The following is a 22,859-nucleotide window of genomic DNA, read 5'->3' on the forward strand; positions in this document are numbered from 1 at the left end:
AGGTTATTTTACAACTGGGGTGGGAGCAAAAACCTACAGGAGGGTAATTGTCCATGAACAGGGTTGGTGAGCCCTGCTTTAGTTTATACAAACACAGAGGTGTTGACAACCAAATAATTTTTTCCACTTTTCATTAGAAACGAATGCGGCAGCCAGGTACTGGTACTGAGAAATCCCTCCAAAATAACTCACTCCAGTCAAGACATCTTTAGATGCATTTAATTTCAGTCGGACAAGATCAAATTCAAGCACCAGGGAGTGAGAAAGAAGGGGAGGGCTTTCCCAAACATTAATGTAATCATATTTACATACTGTATGCATTCATAGTGGATGATAACATGAAACCATATAGAAAAAGCCATGTTCTCTCAAAACACAAACTCCTTTTTTGAGAGCATAATAAAAAATAATGGATACCTTCTCGGTTACATTAGATGAATGTTCCCTTGCTACAGAGAGGGTGTGCAGCATTAATATTCAACACAGTGAAAATGTGTTATAAGAAAAGGTCTGGAAACACACTCTTCACCACTGTCTCTTCAGTAACTAACTGGCCTTTTATCTGAGTGACACACACACACCACACCAACACACCAACACACCAACACACACACACACACACACACACACACACACACACACACACACACACACACAATATCTAATTCATTCTCCCTCAGCAGCTTTTACATGCTGATGTATGGCAATGAAAAACAAACGACCTGCTTGCACTCTGTGTGACAGACCTAAATCAAATCCGGCCCCTATCACAACAGCTCCATCTATTCAGAGGAGCTACTGGGAATATGTGCAGATGTCTGCTCAGCTGTGCAGTCTGAGACCCCAGGAGACTTGCGGTCTGCCTTTACCTTGATGGTAGAGAGAGAGAGAGAGAGAGAGACTGAACACTGCAACATAGCAATTCACACTTTGCTGGGTCTGTATCAATATTAGTAGGTATGAAGAGGACAGAGGCCATGCTGGTCAGATTATTTAAACTGGACTCTATATTGTCTCCAACAGACACCTGCCAGAAATAAAATGTTTCATGACAATCAAAAGCAATTCCTATAATGTAATTTGGGATGATCCTGACTCCAGAAATGTCGTTCTCATTCTCAAAAATGCTTTTATAGTTAAAAGGAGCACCATCGTAACAGTATAATTTATGTCCTCCTTTCTAAAATACTCTCTTGAAACATATAGGCCAATAAAAAAAATATTGGAGAATGCGGGCATCGATCCCGCTACCTCTCGCATGCTAAGCGAGCGCTCTACCATTTGAGCTAATTCCCCAGTGCGCTTAGATAGCTCCGGTTAAATATATATAGTATATAGTGTCTTTTACGCCCTACCAGCATTCAGTGTTTGGTAGCCTACTCGTACTGTTGTAAATTATAGGCTATAATAACTACGTGTACACAAACCCACACTCTGAAATTAGTGTGTCTTGTGTTTAGTGTACGGTTGAATATGCTATTAACATTAGACTACATTTAGCCTAGCTACATTACAACATGCACAATGTTTTCTTTCGTGGATAGCAAGCATTGATACTAACGTTATTAGTTTAATGAGGTTTAACGTTACTGCTTCTACTGAAACATTTTAGCCTTCCTACTGGCACAACGTATCATCATGCACTAACAGCAAATGCAACAATATAGCAGTTCAGTTGTTCCCTGTTACTTTCGCTGATTTACATATTCTGGTGCGCTCTTATAGTGATTCACATTGTGCTGAAAATGTGTGAACTGCGGAACAGCCCAACTAGCCCAGTCCTGCACAGAGTAAGCAGTTCCCTTGCACTGCCAAAATCAAACAGCAATACGACAGGACACGGCAGGCTAACTGCAGGATAGAGGGTTATGAGTCAAGTATTGCACCATATCCATAACAGCCCAACTGGAACAAACGACATACGGTCTATCTAACTTCAGACAGACAGTATTCTTGAAGATATAATGGTAAGTCCTCTAATGTGGCGGGATGGGTTGGCTCTGTGTCTGGGCATCATGCAGTCTTTTTTCTTACTGCATGGGAGATTTCTGTAGCACAACCTTAAAGATGTGCTACAGTAGCCTAGTGCAGTACATTGCAGATTATGAGTGGATCAAGGATTGTGGTCAGGTTATTTGTTTACAATGTGGTCAGCAGCATATGTCCATGTTCCTATTATAGGCAATTAAAATTTATAATATTGCAGGGGTGTCTGTAAATGAACTTGCTGCAATAACAACCCTTTATTACATGAATGCTATTAGTGTTAACATATATATATATATATTTACATCTAAACATATGGGGGCGGGGCTCTGACATTCCCACTGGGCAAAACCTTGGGAAAACGGATTGGATTTCATTAAAGTCATATAAGATAATTTCGGTTTTTTTTTCAATCAACTTTTAACCTAAATCCAATTACAGGATGACATATTGGTTGAATTCACTCACGTTAGTTAACAACGCAACCAAACGTAAATCAAAACTAAATGCTAAACTGACATCTGTGCTTAGTGGGTTGTCTCCATACAGGTGTAGACTACAGTTGCACTTTAATCCAACATACACCCCTCCTGTGTGATACCATTTCTGAAGAACTTTATTGAGCAGCTACAGTGCCTCACCCTTTCCCATGGAATTCTAACATAGGCTGGTGCCAAGGGAGCAAACATTACAGGCCCCTTTCCCTCGTTGCTATCACACGACAAACTGCACTCTCCTGCCACTGCATGATGTAGCAGCTGATGTCATAGTAATGACATTTACAATAAACTCTTATCCAGAGTGACCTTCAGTAGTGAGTGTATACATTTTTGTACTGGTCCCCCATGGGAATCAATCCCACAATCCTGGTGTTACAAGCTCAATGCACTACCAACTGAGCCACACACAACTGAGCCACACATTGCTAAACAACATGCAACATGCAGAGTGGTGTAAGTGTAACCGATGTGAAATGGCTAGCTAGTTAGCGGTGGTGCACGCTAGTGGCGTTTCAGTCGGTGACGTCACTTGCTGAGACCTTGAAGTAGTGGTTCCCCTTGCTCTGCAAGGGCCGTAGCTTTTGTGGAGCGATGGGTAACGATGCTTCGAGGGTGACTGTTGAAGTGTGCAGAGTGTCCCTGGTTCGCGCCCAGGTCGGGGCGAGGGGACGGGTGTAAAGTCTATACTGTTACACAAGGAAAATAACTTCACCCTCAACTTCAACAAAACAAAGAAGCTGATGGTGGACTACAGGTGACAGCAGATAGAGCACAGCCATCATCCACATCAACGGGGCCGCAGTGGAAAGGGTCAAAAGCTTCAAGTTCCTCGGCGTGCACATTACTTAGGACCTGAAATGGTCCCTGGACTCCCTTAACACCGACAGCGTGGTGGAGAAGGCGCAACAGCGCCTCAGGAGGCTGAATAAATTAATTTTCAACCCTAAGACCCTCACAAACTTCTACAGATGTACCATTGAGAGCATTCTGTCGGGCTGTATGATCGCCTGGTATGGAAACTTCACAGCCCGCAACTGCAGGGCTCTCCAGAGGATGGTGCGATCAGCCCAACTCATCATTGGGGGCACACTGCCTGCCCTCCAGGACACCTAGAGCACCCAGTGTCACAGAAAGGCCAAGAAGATCATCAACGACAGCCACGGCCTGTTCACACCGCTACCATCTAGAAGGCGGAGACGGTACAGGTGCATCAAAGCTGGGGCCGAGAGACTGATAAACAGCTTCTATATCCAGGTCATCAGACTGTTAAACAGTCATCCCTAGCCGGCATCTGCCCTGAACCTTAGACACTGTCACTAGCCGGCTTCCACCCGGTACTCTACCCTGCACCTTCTTCAGGCTAGTGTCCTTTTTTCTCAATATCCGCCTGACTGACGTGCCCAGTCAACTGCCTGTTACTTAGGCCCAGAAGCTAGGATATGCATACAATTGGTACCATTGGATAGAAAACACGTTGAAGTTTGTAGAAATGTTAAAATAATGTATGAGACTATAAGACAATTGATATGGTAGGAGATAATCCAAAGAAAAAACAAACAGAATAGTTTTTTTTGAGAGCTCATGCTCTTACAATGGAAAGCATAGGGGCATGTGCAATTCCAGCTCCCAGATTGCAATTCCTATGGTTCCCACTAGATGTCAACATTCTTTGTTCAAGGTTTCAGGCTTGTAACTTGAATAATGAATAAGAAATATGAGTTTTAGTATGACGACACCAGTTTGGAAATCCGTGTTTGAGTGTACGACTCCGGTAAATTTGCTTTCCTATTGAACATACTTCTTTCCTTAAGAAATAGTATAGTTTAATTACATTTTAGGGTGCTTGAGGAATAAATAGAAATGTATTTTGACTTGTTGAAGCAAAGTTTAGGTGTAGTTTTTAGGATTACTCAAATCGATGGCGCCAACTGTACATGTAAATGTACTTTTTGGGATATAAAGAAGGATTTTATCTAACAAAACGACACTAAATGTTGTAGCTGGGAGCCTTTGGATTGCAAATCAGAGGAAGATTTTCAAAAAGTAAGTGAATATTTAATCGCTATTTGTGAATTTATGAAACCTGTGCTGTTTGAAAAATATTTTGATGTGAGGCGCATTCCTCATACAATCGCATGGCATGCATTCGCTGTGAAGCCTATTGTAAATCGGACAATACAGTTAGATTAACAAGAATGTAAGCTTTTAACCGATATAAGACACTTGTATGTACCTAATTGTTTAATTAGTATCCATAATGTATGATTATTTATTTGAATTGCGGTCCTCCAATTTTACCGGATGTTGTCGACAGGGGTCCCGCTTGCGGGACGCCTAACGCTAAGACTAGAGACTAGAGACTAGAGACAAATATTGTATTTGGTGGAGAAATGTCTTCTTGTCTGATAAAATTAATTGAGTGTATATAAACTTCTGACCCACTGGGAATGTGATGAAAGAAATAAAACCTGAAATAAATCATTTTCTTTACTATTATACTGACATTTCACATTCTTAAAATAAAGTGGTGACTGAGCTAACTGAGCTAAAATAGGGAATTGTACCATGGATTAATTGTCAGGAATTGTGAAAAACTGAGTTTAAATTTATTTGGCTAAGGTTTATGTTAACTTCCGACTTCAACTGTATTCTAGTCATGACTCATCCTATATAACTACTGCTGTACACACCTTTTCTATTCACATACTGTCTATTAATATACACATATTTACACTGAACAAAAATATAAAAGCAACATGTTTCATGAGCTGAAATAAACACTCTGAAATGTTCCATATGCACAAAAATATTATTTCTGTAAAATGTTGTGCACATTCTGCTTTGCCCCCCCAAAAATTATTTGACCTTTATTTAACTAGGCAAGTCAGTTAAGAACAAATTCTTATTTTCAATGATGGCCTAGGAACATTAGAACAACAGATTTTTACCTTGTCAGCTCAGGGATTCGATCTTGCAACCTTTCGGTTACTAGTCCAACACTCTAAATGCTAGGCTACCTAGTGGACAAGTGTGGCATATCAAGAAGCTGATTAAACAGCATGATCATTACACAGGTGCACCTTGTACTGGGGACAATAAAGGCCACTCTAAAAGGGGCAGTTTTGTCACACAACACAACTCTACAGATGTCTCAAGTTTTGAGGGAGCGTGCAAATGGCATGCTGACTGCAGGATTGTCCACCTGAGCTGTTGCCAGAGAATTTAATGTTAAAGAATGTACATCAGCAATAAGTCCAACTGGCGGTTTGCTATTGTCAATGATGTGAACAGAGTGTCCCGTGGTGGTGGGTCTATTCCATGGGCAGGCATAAGCTACGGACAATGAACACAATTGCATTTTATTGATGGCAATTTGAATGCACAGAGACACCGTGACGAGATCCTGAGGCCCATTGTTGTGCCATTCATCTGCCGCCATCACCTCATGTTTCAGCATGATAATGCATGGCCCCATGTTGCATGGATCTGTACACAATTCCTGGAAGCTGAAAATGTCCCAGTTCTGCATACTCACCAGACATGTCAAAACCAATTGAGCATGTTTGGGATGCACTGGATTGAAGTGTACGACAACGTGTACCGACTGGTTCTGATCCACGCCCCTACTTTTTTTTAAGGTATCTGTGACCAAAAGATGTATATCTGTATTACCAGTCATGTGAAATCCATAGATTAGTGCCTAATGCATTTACTTCAATTGACTGATTATGAACTGTAACTGAGTAGAATCTTGTTCCATTTATATTTTTGTTCAGTGTAGAAATAGATCATGCCTCTCCCTAAACAGTAGGATGCAGATTGTACGGTCAATTTCCCTACCAGTTCTTGACTATGGTGATATTGTTTATTGGAATGCAGCAACCACTACTCTTAAATACTTGAATGCTGTTATCCATGGCTGTAAATATTTTAGACTGTCATGTTTTTTTTTTTACTGTGTATTTAAATACTGTATTCTAATATTTCTACTAATGTACATTGCATTTTACTTACATACACTTTTTATACAGCACTTATTTATATACTGAAATAATGACATAACTCACTCTAATACACTGCTGTACATATCATTTTTAGTATACAGTGCCTTTGGAAAGTATTGTAGTGGAAATTTCCTGTATTTACCAAATCATGAGCAAACCACACACAAGGCAGAGTTATCATAAAGTCCATCTTTAATTATATGAGCTCCATCACAACCCTGTGACTCTCAGATCAATTCAGTGTCTATCAATTAATTCTCTGAGAGTCCTTACACGTTGCAACTGAGATCCTTTATAGCAAAGACACACATAGCCAGACAGCATTGGCTATAAATTATCGTTCAGCTTTGTCTCCTAAACTATGTTCTTATCTCGCTCTCAGGACCTATAAAACAAAACCTATATCAACAGGCATATATCAAATACACCCCTCCTGGACAAGATCACAGAGACACAGTGACTGGCACACAGACATTGTGGAGCCAAGAGATAATTGGTTTAAAAGATATGTTTACATATGAAGACAATCTTGACCCCTCCCCTCTCTGCGGCCCAAGTAAATTACCCCATGTCAGAGAACAGATAACTGCAACCGGCCAACAGTATTATCCAAAAATAGACATTCTGATGAGAAGTAACTCACGAGCATATAATGAAAATAAAACATCTTATCTATGTTACCCAACTAATTCTGATTATTCCCCCACAGTATTCAGACCCCTTGACCTTTTCCACATTTTGTTACGTTACAGCCGTATTCAAAATTGTATTAAATAGTTTCCCCCCTCATCAATCTACACACAATAACCCATAATGATTTAGAAATTGTTGCGAATTTATTAAAAAGAAAAAACTGAAATATTACGTATACATAAGTATTCAGACCTTTTACTGAGTACTTTGTTGAAGCACCTTTGGCAGCAATTACAGCCTTGAGTCTTCTTGGGTATGACGCTACAAGCTTGGCACACCTGTATTTGGGGAGTTTCTCCCATTCTTCTCTGCAGATCCTCTCAAGCTCTGTCAGGTTGGATGGAGTGCGTTGCTGCACAGCTATTTTCAGGTCTCTCCAGAGATGTTTGATCGGGTTCAAGTTTAGGCTCTGGCTGGGCCACACAAGGACATTCAGAGACTTGTCCTGAAGCCACTCAACTGTGCTTAGGGCCATTGTCCTGTTGGATGGTGAACCTTTGCCACAGTCTGAGGTCCTGAGCGCTCTGGAGCAGGTTTTCATCAAGGATCTCTATAATTTGCTCCCTTCATCTTTGCCTCGATCCTGACTAGTCTCCCAGTCCCTGCCACTGAAAAACATCCCCACAGCATGCTACCACCACCATGCGTCACCGTAGGGATGATGCCAGGTTTTCTCCAGACGTGAAACTTGGCATTCAGGCCAAAGAGTTCAATCTTGGTTTCATCAGACCAGAGAATCTTGTTTCTTATGGTCTGAGAGTCTTTAGGTGCCTTTTGGCAAAACTCCAAGCGGGCTGTCATGATTGGCTGGGCGGCCAGCTCTAGGAAGATTCTTAGTGGTTCCGAACTTCTTCTATTTAAGAATTAAATCAAAGTTTGTCACGTGCGCCGAATACAACAGGTGTAGTAGACCTTACAGTGAAATGCTTACTTACAGGCTCTAACCAATAGTGCAAAATAGGTATTGGGTGAACAATAGGTAAGTTAGAATGAATATCGGACCAAGGCGCAGTGGATGTCGAGTTACACATAATTTAATGAATAAAGTGAAATTTAACAAAGACAAAAACAAATAAACAATAAACTAACAACGAACCGTGACTACAGCGATGCTACGTGCACTAACTCAAAACAATATCCCATAAAACACAGGTGGAAAAAAATGCTACTTAAATATCCCCAATTAGAGACAACGATAGCCAGCTGCCTCTAATTGGGAATCATACTAAACACCAACATAGAAAAACTAAACTAGAACCCCACATAGAAAATAATAACTAGAAAACCCCACGCCCTGACCTACTCCAACATAGAAAATAAGGACTCTCTAATGGTCAGGATGTGACAAAATAAAACAACAGTTAAAAGACAGGCTATATACAGTAGCAAGGCTATAAAAGTAGCGAGGCTACATACAGACACCGGTTAGTCAGGCTGATTGAAGTAGTATGTACCTGTAGATATGGTTAAAGTGACTATGCATATATGATGAACAGAGAGTAGCAGTAGCGTAAAAGAAGGGTTGGCGGGTGGTGGGTGGCGGGACACAATGCAGATAACCTGGTTAGCCAATGTGCGGGAGCACTGCTTGGTCGGGCCAATTGAGGTACTATGTACATGAATGTATAGTTAAAGTGACTATGCATAAATGATAAACAGAGAGTAGCAGCAGCGTAAAAGAGGGGTTGGGGGGCACACAATGCAAATAGTCCGGGTAGCCATTTGATTACCTGTTCAGGAGTCTTATGGCTTGGAGGTAAAAACTGTTGAGAAGCCCTTTTGTCCTAGATTTGGCACTCCGGTACCACTTGCCATGCATTAGTAGAGAGAACAGTCTATGACTGGGGTGACTGGGGTCTTTGACAATTTTTAGGGCCTTCCTCTGACACCGCCTGGAGGCCATCGTGTTCTTGGGGATCTTCAATGCTGCAGCACATTTTTTGGTACCCTTCTCCAGATCTCAGCCTGGACACAATCCTGTCTTGGACCTCTACAGACAATTCCTTCGACCTCATGGCTTGGTTTTTTAGCTCTGACATGCACTGTCAACTGTGGGACCTTATATAGACAGGTGTATGCCTTTCGAAATCCTGCCCAATCAATTGAATTTACCATAATTGGTGGAACATCTCAAGGATAATCTATGGAAACAGGATGCACCTGAGATCAATTTCGAGTCTCAGAGCAAAGGGTCTTTTTTCACTTTGCCATTATGGGGTATTGTGTGTAGATTGCTCAGGAATTTGTTTAATTGAATCCATTTTAGAATAAGGCTGTAATGTAACAAAACGTGGAAAAAGTCAAGGGGTCTGAATAGTTTCCGAAGGCACCGTATCTTGTGTAAATCCATCCGATGTATGTATAGATTTCATTTGGATTATTGTTACATTGCTATTTGGGTTGTTAATTAGTTTAGTTCCGACATTTCTTGATTGACATTATACTCCATTGTTAGGCGCCAGTAACGTAAGCATTTCACTGCACCTGCTCTAACATTGGTAAACTGTGTACGTAACCAATAAACTTTAATTTGATTTGTTTATAGGCTAGCCATATTAGAGCTTAGGAATGGCTAGCAGCACCATTGGATATTCAATAACTGGAACTTCACTGATTGGTCCTTCCCTGCCTCCCTTGCAGCTCTGCTCACAGCCCCTGTCCTTGGGGACAGTGACCTGCTTGGTCCTAATCTTTGGCCTCTATGCGACCTCCCTCTCTACCGATGCCGAGAAGGGAAGGAGGAAAGTTGTTCATGTACTCGGTAAGATCTCTCCTTCTTTCTATCCCCATCCCACACATGTTGCATCATTGTAATGAGAATGTTTTTTTTTTACATTCCAAGGGGAGAATAAAAGAGCAGCTGTCTGGGTTTCAAAATATGTGAGTCGCCAAACTTTATCTCTCCTCCAGGATTATTGGCAGTCAACTGTAGAAACTTGAGTTTCTGTTGCATGTAGAATGAGGTATGAGTCATATTATCAGTAAAATGTTGCTAAATTCCATCCACTTCATAGTCAAGCAGATGTTGTTGATTTGGACTCTTAGAAGAAGTCTCTATCAACGCTGCGAAGAAGCTGTGTTCAGCCTGATTGGAAACTTGCTGATGCTGTACTGGCAACCAGCTACAATATCATCTTGTTATCATCACCTGTCCTTAATTATAATGTTATTATTATGTTATAAACAGTATGCCTCCACCTGGATACATCTCTATTCACGCCTGAAATCCCAAACTAGATTTATGTTTGAATGTATTCTGCAAACAGGTCTCAAAGCTCAGCGGTCGGTTACAAAAATGTCAGAGTGCAGAGTTCCCAGCTCACAGTCATTATAACCAGCTGTCATGGCTAATTGTAGGCTTTGTGATCTGTTCACAATAAGCAGACTCTTAGAATGAGAATCAGTCAGCTGTGTTGCTCAGAAACCCTCAGAGAAGAGCACTGTCACAAAGCCTAGGAGATGGCCTGACTGCCAATGACGCAAACCAGAGCTGCTTGTACATTCCATTTCAAATAAAGTTGTCTCCTACCCACTCTCATTCACCACCCCTCACAAATCTGAGACAACTGGGTAGGTGTAAGTTATAGCTCCCCATACTCGTCATATTGATTTCCAGTCCTATTAGATTTGCGAAGTGGAGTGAACACGGGTGTAGATGTGGGGAGTCAAACACTTTCCGGAATGAAACACAGCTTAGGCCTTGGGGATTCAGCTGGCCTCAAAATAACTATGATGTAATAGGCAGTGCCAGTGACACAGAACAAGGCATGCTGGGACCTGGTGCTGATGATGAAACACACGTCTCTCAGGTGACACTTTCACCATCATAACCTTCTAACTAAAGTTTGGTTGGTTCCCATAACTTTAACAATAATAATGTCCCTATATACTGTAGATCATCACACTATGAGAAAATCCTCCTTTTAAAAGTAAAGTACTGATGCAACAGATCATTGATAAACATACTGTAAGTCCCCCACAACCTTGCTTGTCCTGACCATTCCTGTTCCTCTATTCCCTCTCTGCGTCCAGAGGATGACACCGGGGCAGTGATCGTTCAGACCGCCCCCGGTAAAGTGATCACCCACCGGGGAGGCTCCATCACCCTGCCCTGCCGCTACCACCACGAACCCGAGAGCTCCGACCCCAACCGCATCCGCATCAAGTGGACCAAGGTGACGGACGCGCTGGTGTTTGAGGATGTGTTCGTTGCACTGGGCCTCCAGCAGAGGTTGTTTGGGTCGTATCGGGGTCGTGTGTCCCTGGAGAAAAACGGACCGGGGGACGCCTCGGTCATCATCCACAATGTCACCTTGGAGGACTACGGACGCTACGAGTGTGAGGTTACCAACGACATGGAGGACGATACGGGATTCGTCAACCTCGATCTTGAAGGTCAGAGGTTAAGGTTGAAGGGTTAGATGGGTTCAGAGCCATGTATTTAGAGAGTTGGTCCAACTTTTAGAATGTTAAATATTGTTCTAATTCTAGACATACAGTTACATAGCATTATTTACCAGGTTTCCGAACACCCCAGCCATGAGCTGCTCACTTCCTTACCAACAGGCTCAGAGACAGTTTCTATCTACACTGGACTGACCAGAGAATGTTAGCACACACACACATACTCATTCTAAACATTATATATTCCCATGTAATGTTAATCCTTAAGAGTCTATTGATTAGGGGTCGACCGATTATGATTTTTCGATACCGATACTGATTATTGGAGGACCAAAAAAAGCAGATACCGATTAATCGGCCAATGTTTATATATAAACATTATACATATATATATATATACATATATATATATATATATATATATATATATATATATATATATATATATATATATATATATATATATATTTGTAATAATGACAATTACAGCAATACTGAATGAACACTTTTATTTTAACTTCATATAATATAATCAATAAAATCAATTTAGCCTCAAATAAATAATGAAACACGTTTAATTTGGTTTAAATAATGCAAAAACAAAGTGTTGGAGAAGAAAGTAAAAGTGCAATATTTGCCATGTAAAAAAGCTAACGTTTAAGTTCTTTGCTCAGAACATGAGAACATATGAAAGCTGGTGGTTCCTTTTAACATGAGTTTTCAATTTTCCCAGGTAAGAAGTTTTAGGTTGTAGTTATTATAGGAATTATAGGACTATTTCTCTCCATACCATTTGTATTTCATATACCTTTGACTATTGGATGTTCTTATAGGCACTATACTGCCAGCCTAATCTCGGGAGTTGATAGGCTTGAAGTCATAAACAGCTCAATGCTTGAAGCACAGCAAAGAGCTGCTGGCAAATGCAGGAAAGAGCTGTTTGAATGAATGTGTACGAGCCTGCTGCTGCCTACCACTTCTCTGTCAGACTGCTCTATCAAATATCGAATGAGAGACTTAATTATAATATAATAACACACAGAAATACCAGCCTTAGGTCATTAATATGGTCAAATCCGGAAACTATAAATTAACGTTTATTCTTTCAGTGAAATATGGAACCGCTCCGTATTTTATCTAATGCGTGGCATCCCTAAGAGTAAATATTGCTGTTACATTGCACAACCTTTAATGTTATGTCATAATTATGTACAGTTCTGGCAAATTATTTACTGTCTTTGTTATGAAGAAATTACCTTCACACAGTTCGCAACGAGCCAGGCAGCCCAAACTGCAGCATATACCCTGATACTGCTTGCACAGAATGCAAGAGAAGTGACAATTTCCCTAGTTAAAATAAATTAATGTTAATTCCAAAAATACCTGAAATCGGCCCTAATTAATCAGCCATTCCGATAAATCGGTCGACCTCTACTATTGATGCACCCATCCGTCAACCTAAGTAATATAATCAAAATCCATCGGTTTAAGCTAGAGACATGCGTCTCAATCCACTGAATCCACCTACACTACCGTTCAAAAGTTTGGGGTCACTTAGAAATCTCCTTGTTTTCCATGAAAACATACACGAAATGAGAAGCAAAATGAATAGAATATATAGTCAAGACATTGGCAAGGTTATAAATAATGATTTCTAATTGAAATAATAATTGTGTCCTTCAAACTTTGCTTTTGTCAAAGAATCCTCCATTTGCAGCAATTACAGCCTTGTGGACCTTTGAAATTCTAGTTGAGGTAATCTGTTGCTATTCTGAAGAGATTTCACACCATGCAAGTTGGATTGGCTTGATGGGCACTACGTACCATACGGTCAAGCTGCTCTCACAACAGCTCAATAGGGTTGAGATCCGGTGACTCTGCTGGCCACTCCATTATAGACAGAATACCAGCTGACTGCTTCTTCCGTAAATAGTTATTGCATAGTTTGGAGCTGTGCTTTGGGTCATTGTCCTGTTGTAGGAGGAAATTGGCTCCAATTAAACGCAGTCCACAGGGTATGGCATGGCGTTGCAAAATGGAGTGATAGCTGTTACGTCCGTTGTTAGAAGGAGACCAAGGTGCAGCGTGGTAGGCGTACATTATAGTTTTATTTTAAATGACACCAAAAAACACCAAAATGCAAAATGAACGTAACGCTACATACAGTGCAGAAAGCAACTACACACAAACAAGATCCCACAACTGAAGGTGAGAAAAAGTGCTGCCTAAGTATGATCCCAAATCAGAGACAACGATAGACAGCTGCCTCTGATTGGGAACCATACCCGGCCAACAAAGAAATAGACAAATTAGAATGCCCACCCAAATCACACCCTGACCTAACCAAATAGAGAAGTAAAAAGGCTCTAAGGTCAGCGCGTGACAATAGCCTTCCTTCTTCGAGATCCCTTTTACCCTGTATAAATCTCCCACTTTTCCACCACCAAAGCACCCCCAGACCATCACATTGCCTCCACCATGCTTGACAGATGGTGTCAAGCACTCAAGCATCTTTTCATTTTTTCTGAGTATCACAATTTTTTTTATTTTTGATCCGAACACCTCAAACTTAGATTTGTCTTTCCATAACACCTTTTCCAAATCTTCCTCTGTCCAGTGTCTGTGTTCTTTTGCCCATCTTAATATTTTATTTTTATTGGCCAGTCTGAGATATGGCTTTTTCTTTGCAACTCTGCCTGGAAGGCCAGCATCACGGAGTCGCCTCTTCACTGTTGACGTTGAGACTGGTGTTTTGTGGGTACTATTTAATGAAGCTGTCAGTTGAGGACTTGTGAGTCATCTGTTTCCCAAACTAGACACTCTAATGTACTTGTCCTCTTGCTCAGTTGTGCACCAGGGCCTCCCACCCCTCTATTCTGGTTAGAGCCAGTTTGCGCAGTTCTGTGAAGGGAGTAGTAAAAAGTGTTGTACGAGATCTTCAGTTTTTTAGCAATTTCTCGCATGGAATAGATTTCATTTCTCAGAAGAAGAATAGACTGACGAGTTTCAGAAGAAAGTTCTTTGTTTCTGGCCATTTTGAGGCTGTAATCGAACCCACACATGCTGATGCTGCAGATACTCAACTGGTCTAAAGAAGGCCAGATGTATTGCTTCTTGACAACTGAAAAACAGTTGCAACATAATTGCAAGAGGGTTTTCTAATGATCAATTAGCCTTTGAAAATTAAATATTTGGATTAGCTAACACAAAGTGCCATTGGAACACAGGAGCGATGGTTGCTGATAATGGGCCTCTGTACGCCTACGTAGATATTCTATCAAATCTGCCTTTTCTTTCTGCCGTTTTCTTTCAAAAACAAGGACATTTCTAAGTGACCCCAAACATTTGAATGGTAGTGTATGTCGGCTTTCTGCATCTACGGTGGAAGGTGGCCGAGCTACACCAGTGTTTTTCAGACCACGAGACATTTCGAAATTGGGTTTTCTCACAAAAAGTCTGTAGCATCCAAATCGTTTGGCTTACAAACGAATATGACCACTCTGTGGTAGTCATACTCTCGTTTGAAGATCACGGTACTCGTGTGAAGGTAAGCCAAACAAATGAATGAAAGTATGTAGGCAGTTTTGTGCCAGGCAAAAATAAGGGGTTAAATATGTGTCAAAATAAACTAAAATATATCCTATATCTCCTAGATATAGGACAGACACTTCAAAACCTAATTCCCTATGTCTTTTTTTGCATTAATGAATGTGTTATTCAATGTGTTTCTATGGGCTATAGTAGTAAAGGGAAAATTCAATATTCTATCAAATAATATATATTTTTATACCTAAAGGGGTCCAGAAATTCAAAATAAAATAGATAAATAATCCATGTTATGACCATCTTTAAAAAAATCAAAATGTTAGCTTGCACTCCTAGTTCAGTTTCTCTCTCTCTCTCTTTCCTCCAGGTGTGGTGTTCCCCTACTATCCCCGGGTGGGGCGCTACAAGCTCAACTACCACCAGGCTGAGGACGTGTGTAAGGAGCAGGATGCCATCCTGGCCTCCCATGCCCAGCTCCACAAGGCCTGGTTGGAAGGACTGGACTGGTGCAACGCTGGCTGGCTGGAGGACGGCTCCGTCCAGTACCCCATCTCCCACCCCCGGGACCAGTGTGGCCGCAAGGACACCGCCGCAGGGGTACGCAACTACGGCTACAGACACAAAGAGGATGAGCGCTATGATGCCTTCTGTTTTACCTCCAACCTCAATGGTGAGTGTGGGGATGTGTGGGCTTTCTTTCCTTGAACAGATGAGATATGTGAACATTGATAGGTGACGTGTAGATTCCCCAGATATCTTTCTACCATATTGCCTTTGCTCTGACTATACAGTGTTTTCAGGTCTGTGTGGATGAAGCATGTAAATCTTGGTGGCAAAAAAACAAAAAACAAAGTGGGATGCAGCACAGCCACTACACAACATAAAACTAAACAATACGTGAATTGCACTATAACGGTGACAAACGGTGCCCACAAACTGTTAGGGCCTACATAAAGCTAACCCAACATCTTACCACTGCTACACCTGGCTATCAGCGGAGCCTTGTCTGGCAACGAAACAGTTCTTTCAGCCTCATTTACTGCCTTGAAAAATAACATCGCTGGCTGACTTGCTTAAACAAATGTGGTTTCTAATGATAATTGAGATGTACAAATTATGGCATAAGGGGACGACAAGCAGATAAGAGGCAATTCGTAATTTTGATGAAGACATTAATGAGCGAGCCCTGTACCCCAAGTCAGAACCTTAGGCTAAATAAAGGGGGCATATAAGCAGACAATGAAAGCTCTTACAACATTCGATTACATTTCTCTAAAACAGGTTATAGGTTACATGTGCACCACCAAGTCAGAACAGTAGGCGAAATTAAGAGGGGTAAATAGACCAAATTATTAGGGTGAGTGACTAACAGCTTACTACACAACATACACTTAGTATTACTTTCTTGGCTACAGTATGCATATCTCCCTGGCATATTACATCATTTATGCAGCAACATACAATACATTTTTGGACTCACCTTGTTGTGCTGTGCTCACTTGAACAGGAAGGTGGCACGGCGGTCCTTCGTGGGCAAAATATGTCATCAAAGTCTGGCATTCTCTGGATTTATGGTGCTTTCAAGACAACTTGGAAATCAGAAAAAAACAAGGTCGAATCATGATCTTGTTGATCGTAGCTCTAGAAAGAGACCCGAGTTTTTTTTAACATTGTTTGCAAACTAATATGTGACATGTATTATTTCCCCCGAATTTTATGGAATTATCATATATTTGTAAAAAATTTGCTAAAAATATGGGTCTCTGCCCCACCTCCCCTGAATGATGGGTCGCCACTGGTAAGGAGACTAGGCGAGGTGTATTGCGATGCAGCCAGAGAGTCCTCAGGGGGAAGAGGGGCATGTCTCTGATTTCTGCACCATGATCCCCTAAGCCCGAGGACATCAGATTTGGGTCAGTCCCTGTTTTGATTCTGCCCTCTTAAAAGCGCCACAGCGTCTAATGATAGTCTTTCTTGAACATTAAAGCAAAATAGTTCAGCTCTTGGCAAAAAGGACTATCTGAGCTAGAAAAGAGAACAACACACTAGCCATAGTTGAACTTTAACCTGGTACTTCATAGTGGAGACCTAACAGTCTCTTCATTGCCTCCCCAGTGAGTTAATTACAGTCAACAGACAGTCTGGCCTGAAATGTGGGCTATCTTCAGGAGCGATGGTGGGTGATACTGTTGCACTGACCAGCTGGAAGATATTTACCCAGTATCCCTTGGGGAATTATAAGACAATATTACTCCCTAACAGGCAGCAGCCACATAAATAAACGGAAACAAGGCTGCTGTCAGCCGTTCTGTGGTAGAAAATGACCCGATGTTTTCTAGGTTAGCTTGTTCATTCCTCTCTGTAAAAACTTAACTCGGCTTCATTTCAGAGTTAACACTTTCTACAATCATGATCTCATAACTGTAAATGCTTCTGGCGAGAAGTCTTCCCAGAGCAAGATGAAATTAGAATGTAAGTATTTTACAGTAATCTGAGCACTGTCCACCACCGCTGCATGCTGCTCGATTTTGAGCGGCTGCCCAGACGGATGTTTGGTTTTTGAGATTCGGAACACATTCTGCAGGCAAAGGATCAAACTGTTCTGGTCTATGAGAACTCATAATCTCTCCCCTAAGGGTATATGCTGCTGTTATCTCATGTGGTTCTCTCTCTATCTCCTTCTCTCTTTCTTTCCCTCACACCCCTGAAAATGTATCTTTCTCACCCTCCCTCCCTCCCTCCCTCCCTCCCTCCCTCCCTCCCTCCCTCCCTCCCTCCCTCCCTCCCTCCCTCCCTCCCTCCCTCCCTCCCTCCCTCCCTCCTTCCCCCACACACACACACACACACACACACACACACACACACACACACACACACACACACACACACACACACACACACACACACACACACACACACAAACTTCTCTCCCCCCTCTCTCCTCCAGGTAAGGTGTATTTCCTGAAGCGCTTTAAGAAGGTGAATTATTCTGAAGCAGTGAAGGCGTGCGTTCGTGATGGCTCCGTGGTGGCCAAGACGGGCCAGCTCTACGCTGCCTGGAAGATCCAGCTGCTGGACCGCTGTGAAGCTGGCTGGCTGGAGGACGCAAGCATCCGTTACCCCATCGTCAACCCACGTACCCGCTGCGGCGGGCCCCAACCGGGAGTCCGCCACCTGGGCTTCCCTGACCTGAAGTTCCGCCTCTACGGGGTCTACTGCTTCCGCAAGAATGAAGAGAGTGTTAATGGGGATGTGGTGAAGTCGACCCAGGGCCCAAGGAAGAGCAGCAAGGACATCCCCATGAACACCACCTCCACCAGAACCATCTAGAGAGAGAGAGACTGAGAGGAGGGTTAAGATCACTGCCTGTACAACATAGCTCCATCCATTGCTTTAACTTAACAACATGGATAAACATCACTGACAACACATGCTAATTTGCAGGATTCACCAGCGAGGGAAAGCAACTGCTTTGTTCAATAAGGTGCGGAATCTTTATCTCTAGGATTTCTCCTGTCTGGTGTTAAACGAGGTGAAAGTTTGTTGAGAGCGTTCCGTGCGCCTTTCACTGTCTCAGAGAGGCTTAGCTAGTAACTGCAGCTGATCATAATTTCTCAGGCACATCAAGATTGGAAAGCCTTTCATTAAACAACTCCATAGTTGACTATGTGTCTATTGGAGGCATGGAGAGAGGCCACAAGCATGATGGGGTCTCAGACTCCACAGTGTGTTCTGGTCTCAATGTGGCTTCATTTGCAGAGAAAAAGGCCCTTTGCGAGAGGCACTCGACTTCAAGCAGTGCCAGCCGGAGAGAGTCATATTAATTAGTGTGCAGTACAGACAGAGACAGAAAGACAGAGATAATTTACTATGTCTGTCTGAGTGTAATGAATGTAGCACATTAAGAGATCCTCTCTCTCAGAGGCCTGATTAGCAGAGAATTATGATGAGCTTTAAAGCAGACTACTAACGCCTGATCAATCAAATCAAATCAAATGTATTTATATAGCCCTTCGTACATCAGTGCTGTACAGAAAGTGCTGTACAGAAACCCAGCCTAAAACCCCAAACAGCAAGCAATGCAGGTGTAGAAGCACATTGGCTAGGAAAAACTCCCTAGAAAGGCCAAAACCTAGGAAGAAACCTAGAGAGGAACCAGGCTATGAAGGGTGGCCAGTCCATCTGTGAATGTTGCCAGTTGCCAGCATGATGCCCAAGCTTTGCCTGTCCTGGCAGGACACTGCTCAGAGGTGCCCTTTGAGTTTACTGCGCCCCCAGTCGCCTGCCTCTGGGCACAAACTGGTTTAATCAATTATGTTTCCATGTCATTTCAACAACAATATGTAATGCAATGACGTTGAATCAACGTGAAAACTGGTTAGATTTGGAAACGTCCTCAACGTAAGGGAATTCTGTATTTTTTTCACCCAATTTTGAACATAAATCCAATGACGTGTGATTTTGTGTTTATTTCACGTTAGTTGCCAACTCAACCAAATGTAAATCAAAACTACACATTGAAATGGTGTTTGTGCCGAGTGAGCAGTTGCCATGTTTGAGTAGAGCCAATTATTAAACATTATTTACCTCAGTAACTAACTAAGTACTGGCATGCCATACCAGAGCTCAATAAACATAGTAGCGAATATTGCACTTAGATATATTTTATGACGAAATGGTTAGTCTATAGCAAGCATGTTATACCTGTATCTGGGGCTGAAGCTGAACTAACATAACTATGTTATAGCTGCTTTAATAGCTGCTTTAATAGCTGCTTTAATATCTGCTTTAATAGCTGCTTAATTACCTCATATTTCTATGCAGCCATAATTATCGATTACACTCTTTGTTCAATTGTGAAATAGCCCGATTTTAACTGTATTGATCATTATCTTGATGCATGAATGTATCTATAGTTAGGGCTATATGCTGACGCTGTGATACAAAAGTAACAAATGAGATCTTGACGTTGTTGTTAAGAAATTCTGATTCTGTGATATTCTGTCTTTGCATTTTCATCATCTCTACTGTGATATCCTAATAAACAAAACGAAATGAGACCGTGTCAGTCATCTTGAAGTGTTTGTTTCTGAGTAGCACTCGAGAGCAACACTTTGTGCACTGCCAACACAACAAAAGTGACAATGTCATTTCCATAGCAACAGTCTTAACGAACCCAAATCAAGTTCAGGGCAAACTAGTAACATGACATAATCATTCTGCTAAGTGATACATTTGAATAAAGCAAATTGGAATGATTGAGTGAGCTGTAGCTACATCCACGACAGCATAACCATGTTTGTTGAAACATTTGTTAAAGACACATTCAAATGCCATGAAGACATATTGTGAGTGTTTTTAAAAATAACCATTAGAACAGTGTTTATCGGCCATATCAATCTCTGCTATGAATTATAAGTCTACCGGCACAGAAACAAAAGGAATTAACAGAGGAAAAGCCCTGAGCCATATTGACATTTATATTTCAGGGGTATTCATTATCTATTCCACATTTCAATATTGAAGTATGCTTGGCTGATCTTGTGTTGGTTCTTGAAATGCTTAAACTCAGAGGTGATTAAGTTATTCATATTTAACTACACAATGTTATAACTCATTTTATGGAAGGCAAAAGAGACCGTCTGCTTTATTTTACTCCTGAATTATTATGACATTTTAAGGGTGAAACTTGAAGTTTCATATCAAATCAAATCAAATTGTATTTGTCACATGCGCCGAATACAACAGCTGTAGAACTTACAGTGAAATGTTTTAACCAACAATGCAGTTTTTTTTAAAGTAAGAAATAGAAGAGAGTGTTAAATGAATTAAAGAGCAGAAATAAAATAACATTAGCGAGGCTATATACAGGGGGTACCGGTACAGAGTCAATGTGATGGGTGCACCGGTTAGTCGAGGTAATTGAGGTACTATGTACATGTAGGTAGAGTTATTAAAGTGACTATGCATAGATAATAACAGAGTAGCAGCAGCGTAAAAGAGTGGGGGCAATGCAAATCGTCTTGGGTAGCCATTTGATTAGATGTTCAGGAGTCTTATGGCTTGGAGGTAGAAGCTGTTGAGAACGCGGTCCTCCTTTTCCTGTAGTCCACAATCATTTCCTTTGTCTTGATCACAATGAGGGAGAGGTTTTTGTCCTTGCACCACACGGTCAGGTCTCTGACCTCCTATAGACTGTCTCGTTATTGTTGGTGATCAGGCCTACCACTGTTGTGTCATCGGTTAACTTAATGATGGTGTTGGAGTCGTGCCTTGCCGTGCAGTCATGAGTGAACAGAGATTACAGGATGGGACTGAGCATGCACCCCTTAGGGGCCCCCGTGTTGAGGATCAGCGGGGCAGATGTGTTGTTGCCTACCCTTACCACCTGGGGGTGGCCCGTCAAGAAGTCTTGGACCCAGTTGCAGAGGGAGCTGTTTAGTCCCAGGGTCCTTAGCTTAGTGAGGAGCTTTGAGGGCACTATGGTGTTGAACGCTGAGCTGTAGTCAATGAATAGCATTCTCACATAGGTGTTCCTTTTGTCCAGGTGGGAAAGGGCAGTATAGAGTGCAATAGAGATTGCATCATCTGTGGATCTGTTGGGGCGGTATGCAAATTGGAATGGATCCAGTGTTTCTGGGATAATGGTGTTGATGTGAGCCATGACCAGCCTTTCAAAGCACTTCATGGCTACAGACGTGAGTGCTACGGGTCAGTAGTCATTTAGGCAGGTTACCTTAGTGTTCTTGGGCACAGGGACTATGGTGGTCTGCTTGAAACATGTTGTTATTACAGACTCGGACAGGGAGAGGTTGAAAATGTCAGGGAAGACACTTGCCAGTTGGTCAGCTCATGCTCGGAGTAGACATCCTGGAAATCCGTCTGGCCCTTGTGAATGTTGACCTGTTTAAAGTGACCCCTTCTTGCGCCAATCCCGTTAACGGGATTGATTTGACAACACCCAGTGAAATAGCAGCGCGCCAAATTCAAAAACAGAAATACTCATAATAATAATTGTATAAATCATACAGGTGTTATACATGATTTTAAAGATTAATTTGTTGTTCATCCGGCCACAGTGTCAGATTTCAAAAAGGCTTTACGGAGAAAGCAAACCATGCTATTATCTGAGGACAGCACTCCATCAAACATACACATGAAAATCATAATTCAACCCACCAGGCACAACACAAAAGTCAGAAATAACATATAATTCATGACTTACCTTTGAAGATCTTCTTCTGTTGGCACTCCAATATATCCATTAAACATCACAAATGGTCCTTTTGTTTGACAAATTCTGTCGTTATATATCCAAAATGTCCATTTATTTGGAGCGTATGATTCAGAAAATACACCGGTTCCAACTCGCGCAACATTATCTAATTAGTTACCTGTAAACTTGATCCAAATATTTCAAACAACTTTCTTAATCCAGCTTTAGGTATTTTTAAACGTAAATAATCGCTACAATTTAAGACAGAATAAACTGTGTTCAACACAGGAAAACAAAGTGGAGCGTGCTTTCAGGTCACGCGCCTCTAACGAACAGTACACGACGTGAAAATAGTGCCCCCTAGCCTTAAGTAGTTTTAAAGGTCTTACTCACATTGGCTGCAGATAGTGTGATCAGACATTCGTCCGGAACAGCTGATGCTTTTGTGCATGTTTCAGTGTTACTTGCCTCGAAGCAGGTATAGAAGTTATTTAGCTCATCTGGTAGGCT

At 41.7% G+C, this 22,859-nt stretch overlaps 1 protein-coding gene and 1 non-coding gene across 2 annotated transcripts; one reads left to right on the forward strand and one right to left on the reverse strand.

Moving 5' to 3' along the window:
* Positions 1-1,223: 1,223 nt before the first annotated feature.
* trnaa-agc lies at positions 1,224-1,296 on the reverse strand. Its single transcript has one exon. It is a non-coding gene; the product is annotated as a tRNA-Ala (tRNA).
* Positions 1,297-1,741: 445 nt separating this feature from the next.
* On the forward strand, positions 1,742-20,193 carry hapln4 (hyaluronan and proteoglycan link protein 4). Its single transcript, XM_036978014.1, has 5 exons — positions 1,742-1,967; positions 9,824-9,944; positions 11,216-11,578; positions 15,501-15,803; positions 18,081-20,193. The coding sequence occupies exons 1-5, from the start codon at positions 1,965-1,967 to the stop codon at positions 18,461-18,463; spliced, it is 1,173 nt and encodes a 390-aa protein (XP_036833909.1). The 5' UTR covers positions 1,742-1,964; the 3' UTR covers positions 18,464-20,193.
* Positions 20,194-22,859: the final 2,666 nt, after the last annotated feature.

Source organism: Oncorhynchus mykiss, chromosome 5, assembly GCF_013265735.2.
Source record: "Oncorhynchus mykiss isolate Arlee chromosome 5, USDA_OmykA_1.1, whole genome shotgun sequence".
Taxonomy (NCBI): domain Eukaryota; kingdom Metazoa; phylum Chordata; class Actinopteri; order Salmoniformes; family Salmonidae; genus Oncorhynchus; species Oncorhynchus mykiss.

What these genes read in the sequence shown, in the direction of transcription:
- hapln4 (XM_036978014.1), top strand. An exon ending in CGTCAACCTCGATCTTGAAG is followed by an intron (nt 11,579 to 15,500) that starts GTCAGAGGTTAA and finishes TCTTTCCTCCAG; the next exon opens with GTGTGGTGTTCCCCTACTAT. An exon ending in TTTTACCTCCAACCTCAATG is followed by an intron (nt 15,804 to 18,080) that starts GTGAGTGTGGGG and finishes TCTCTCCTCCAG; the next exon opens with GTAAGGTGTATTTCCTGAAG.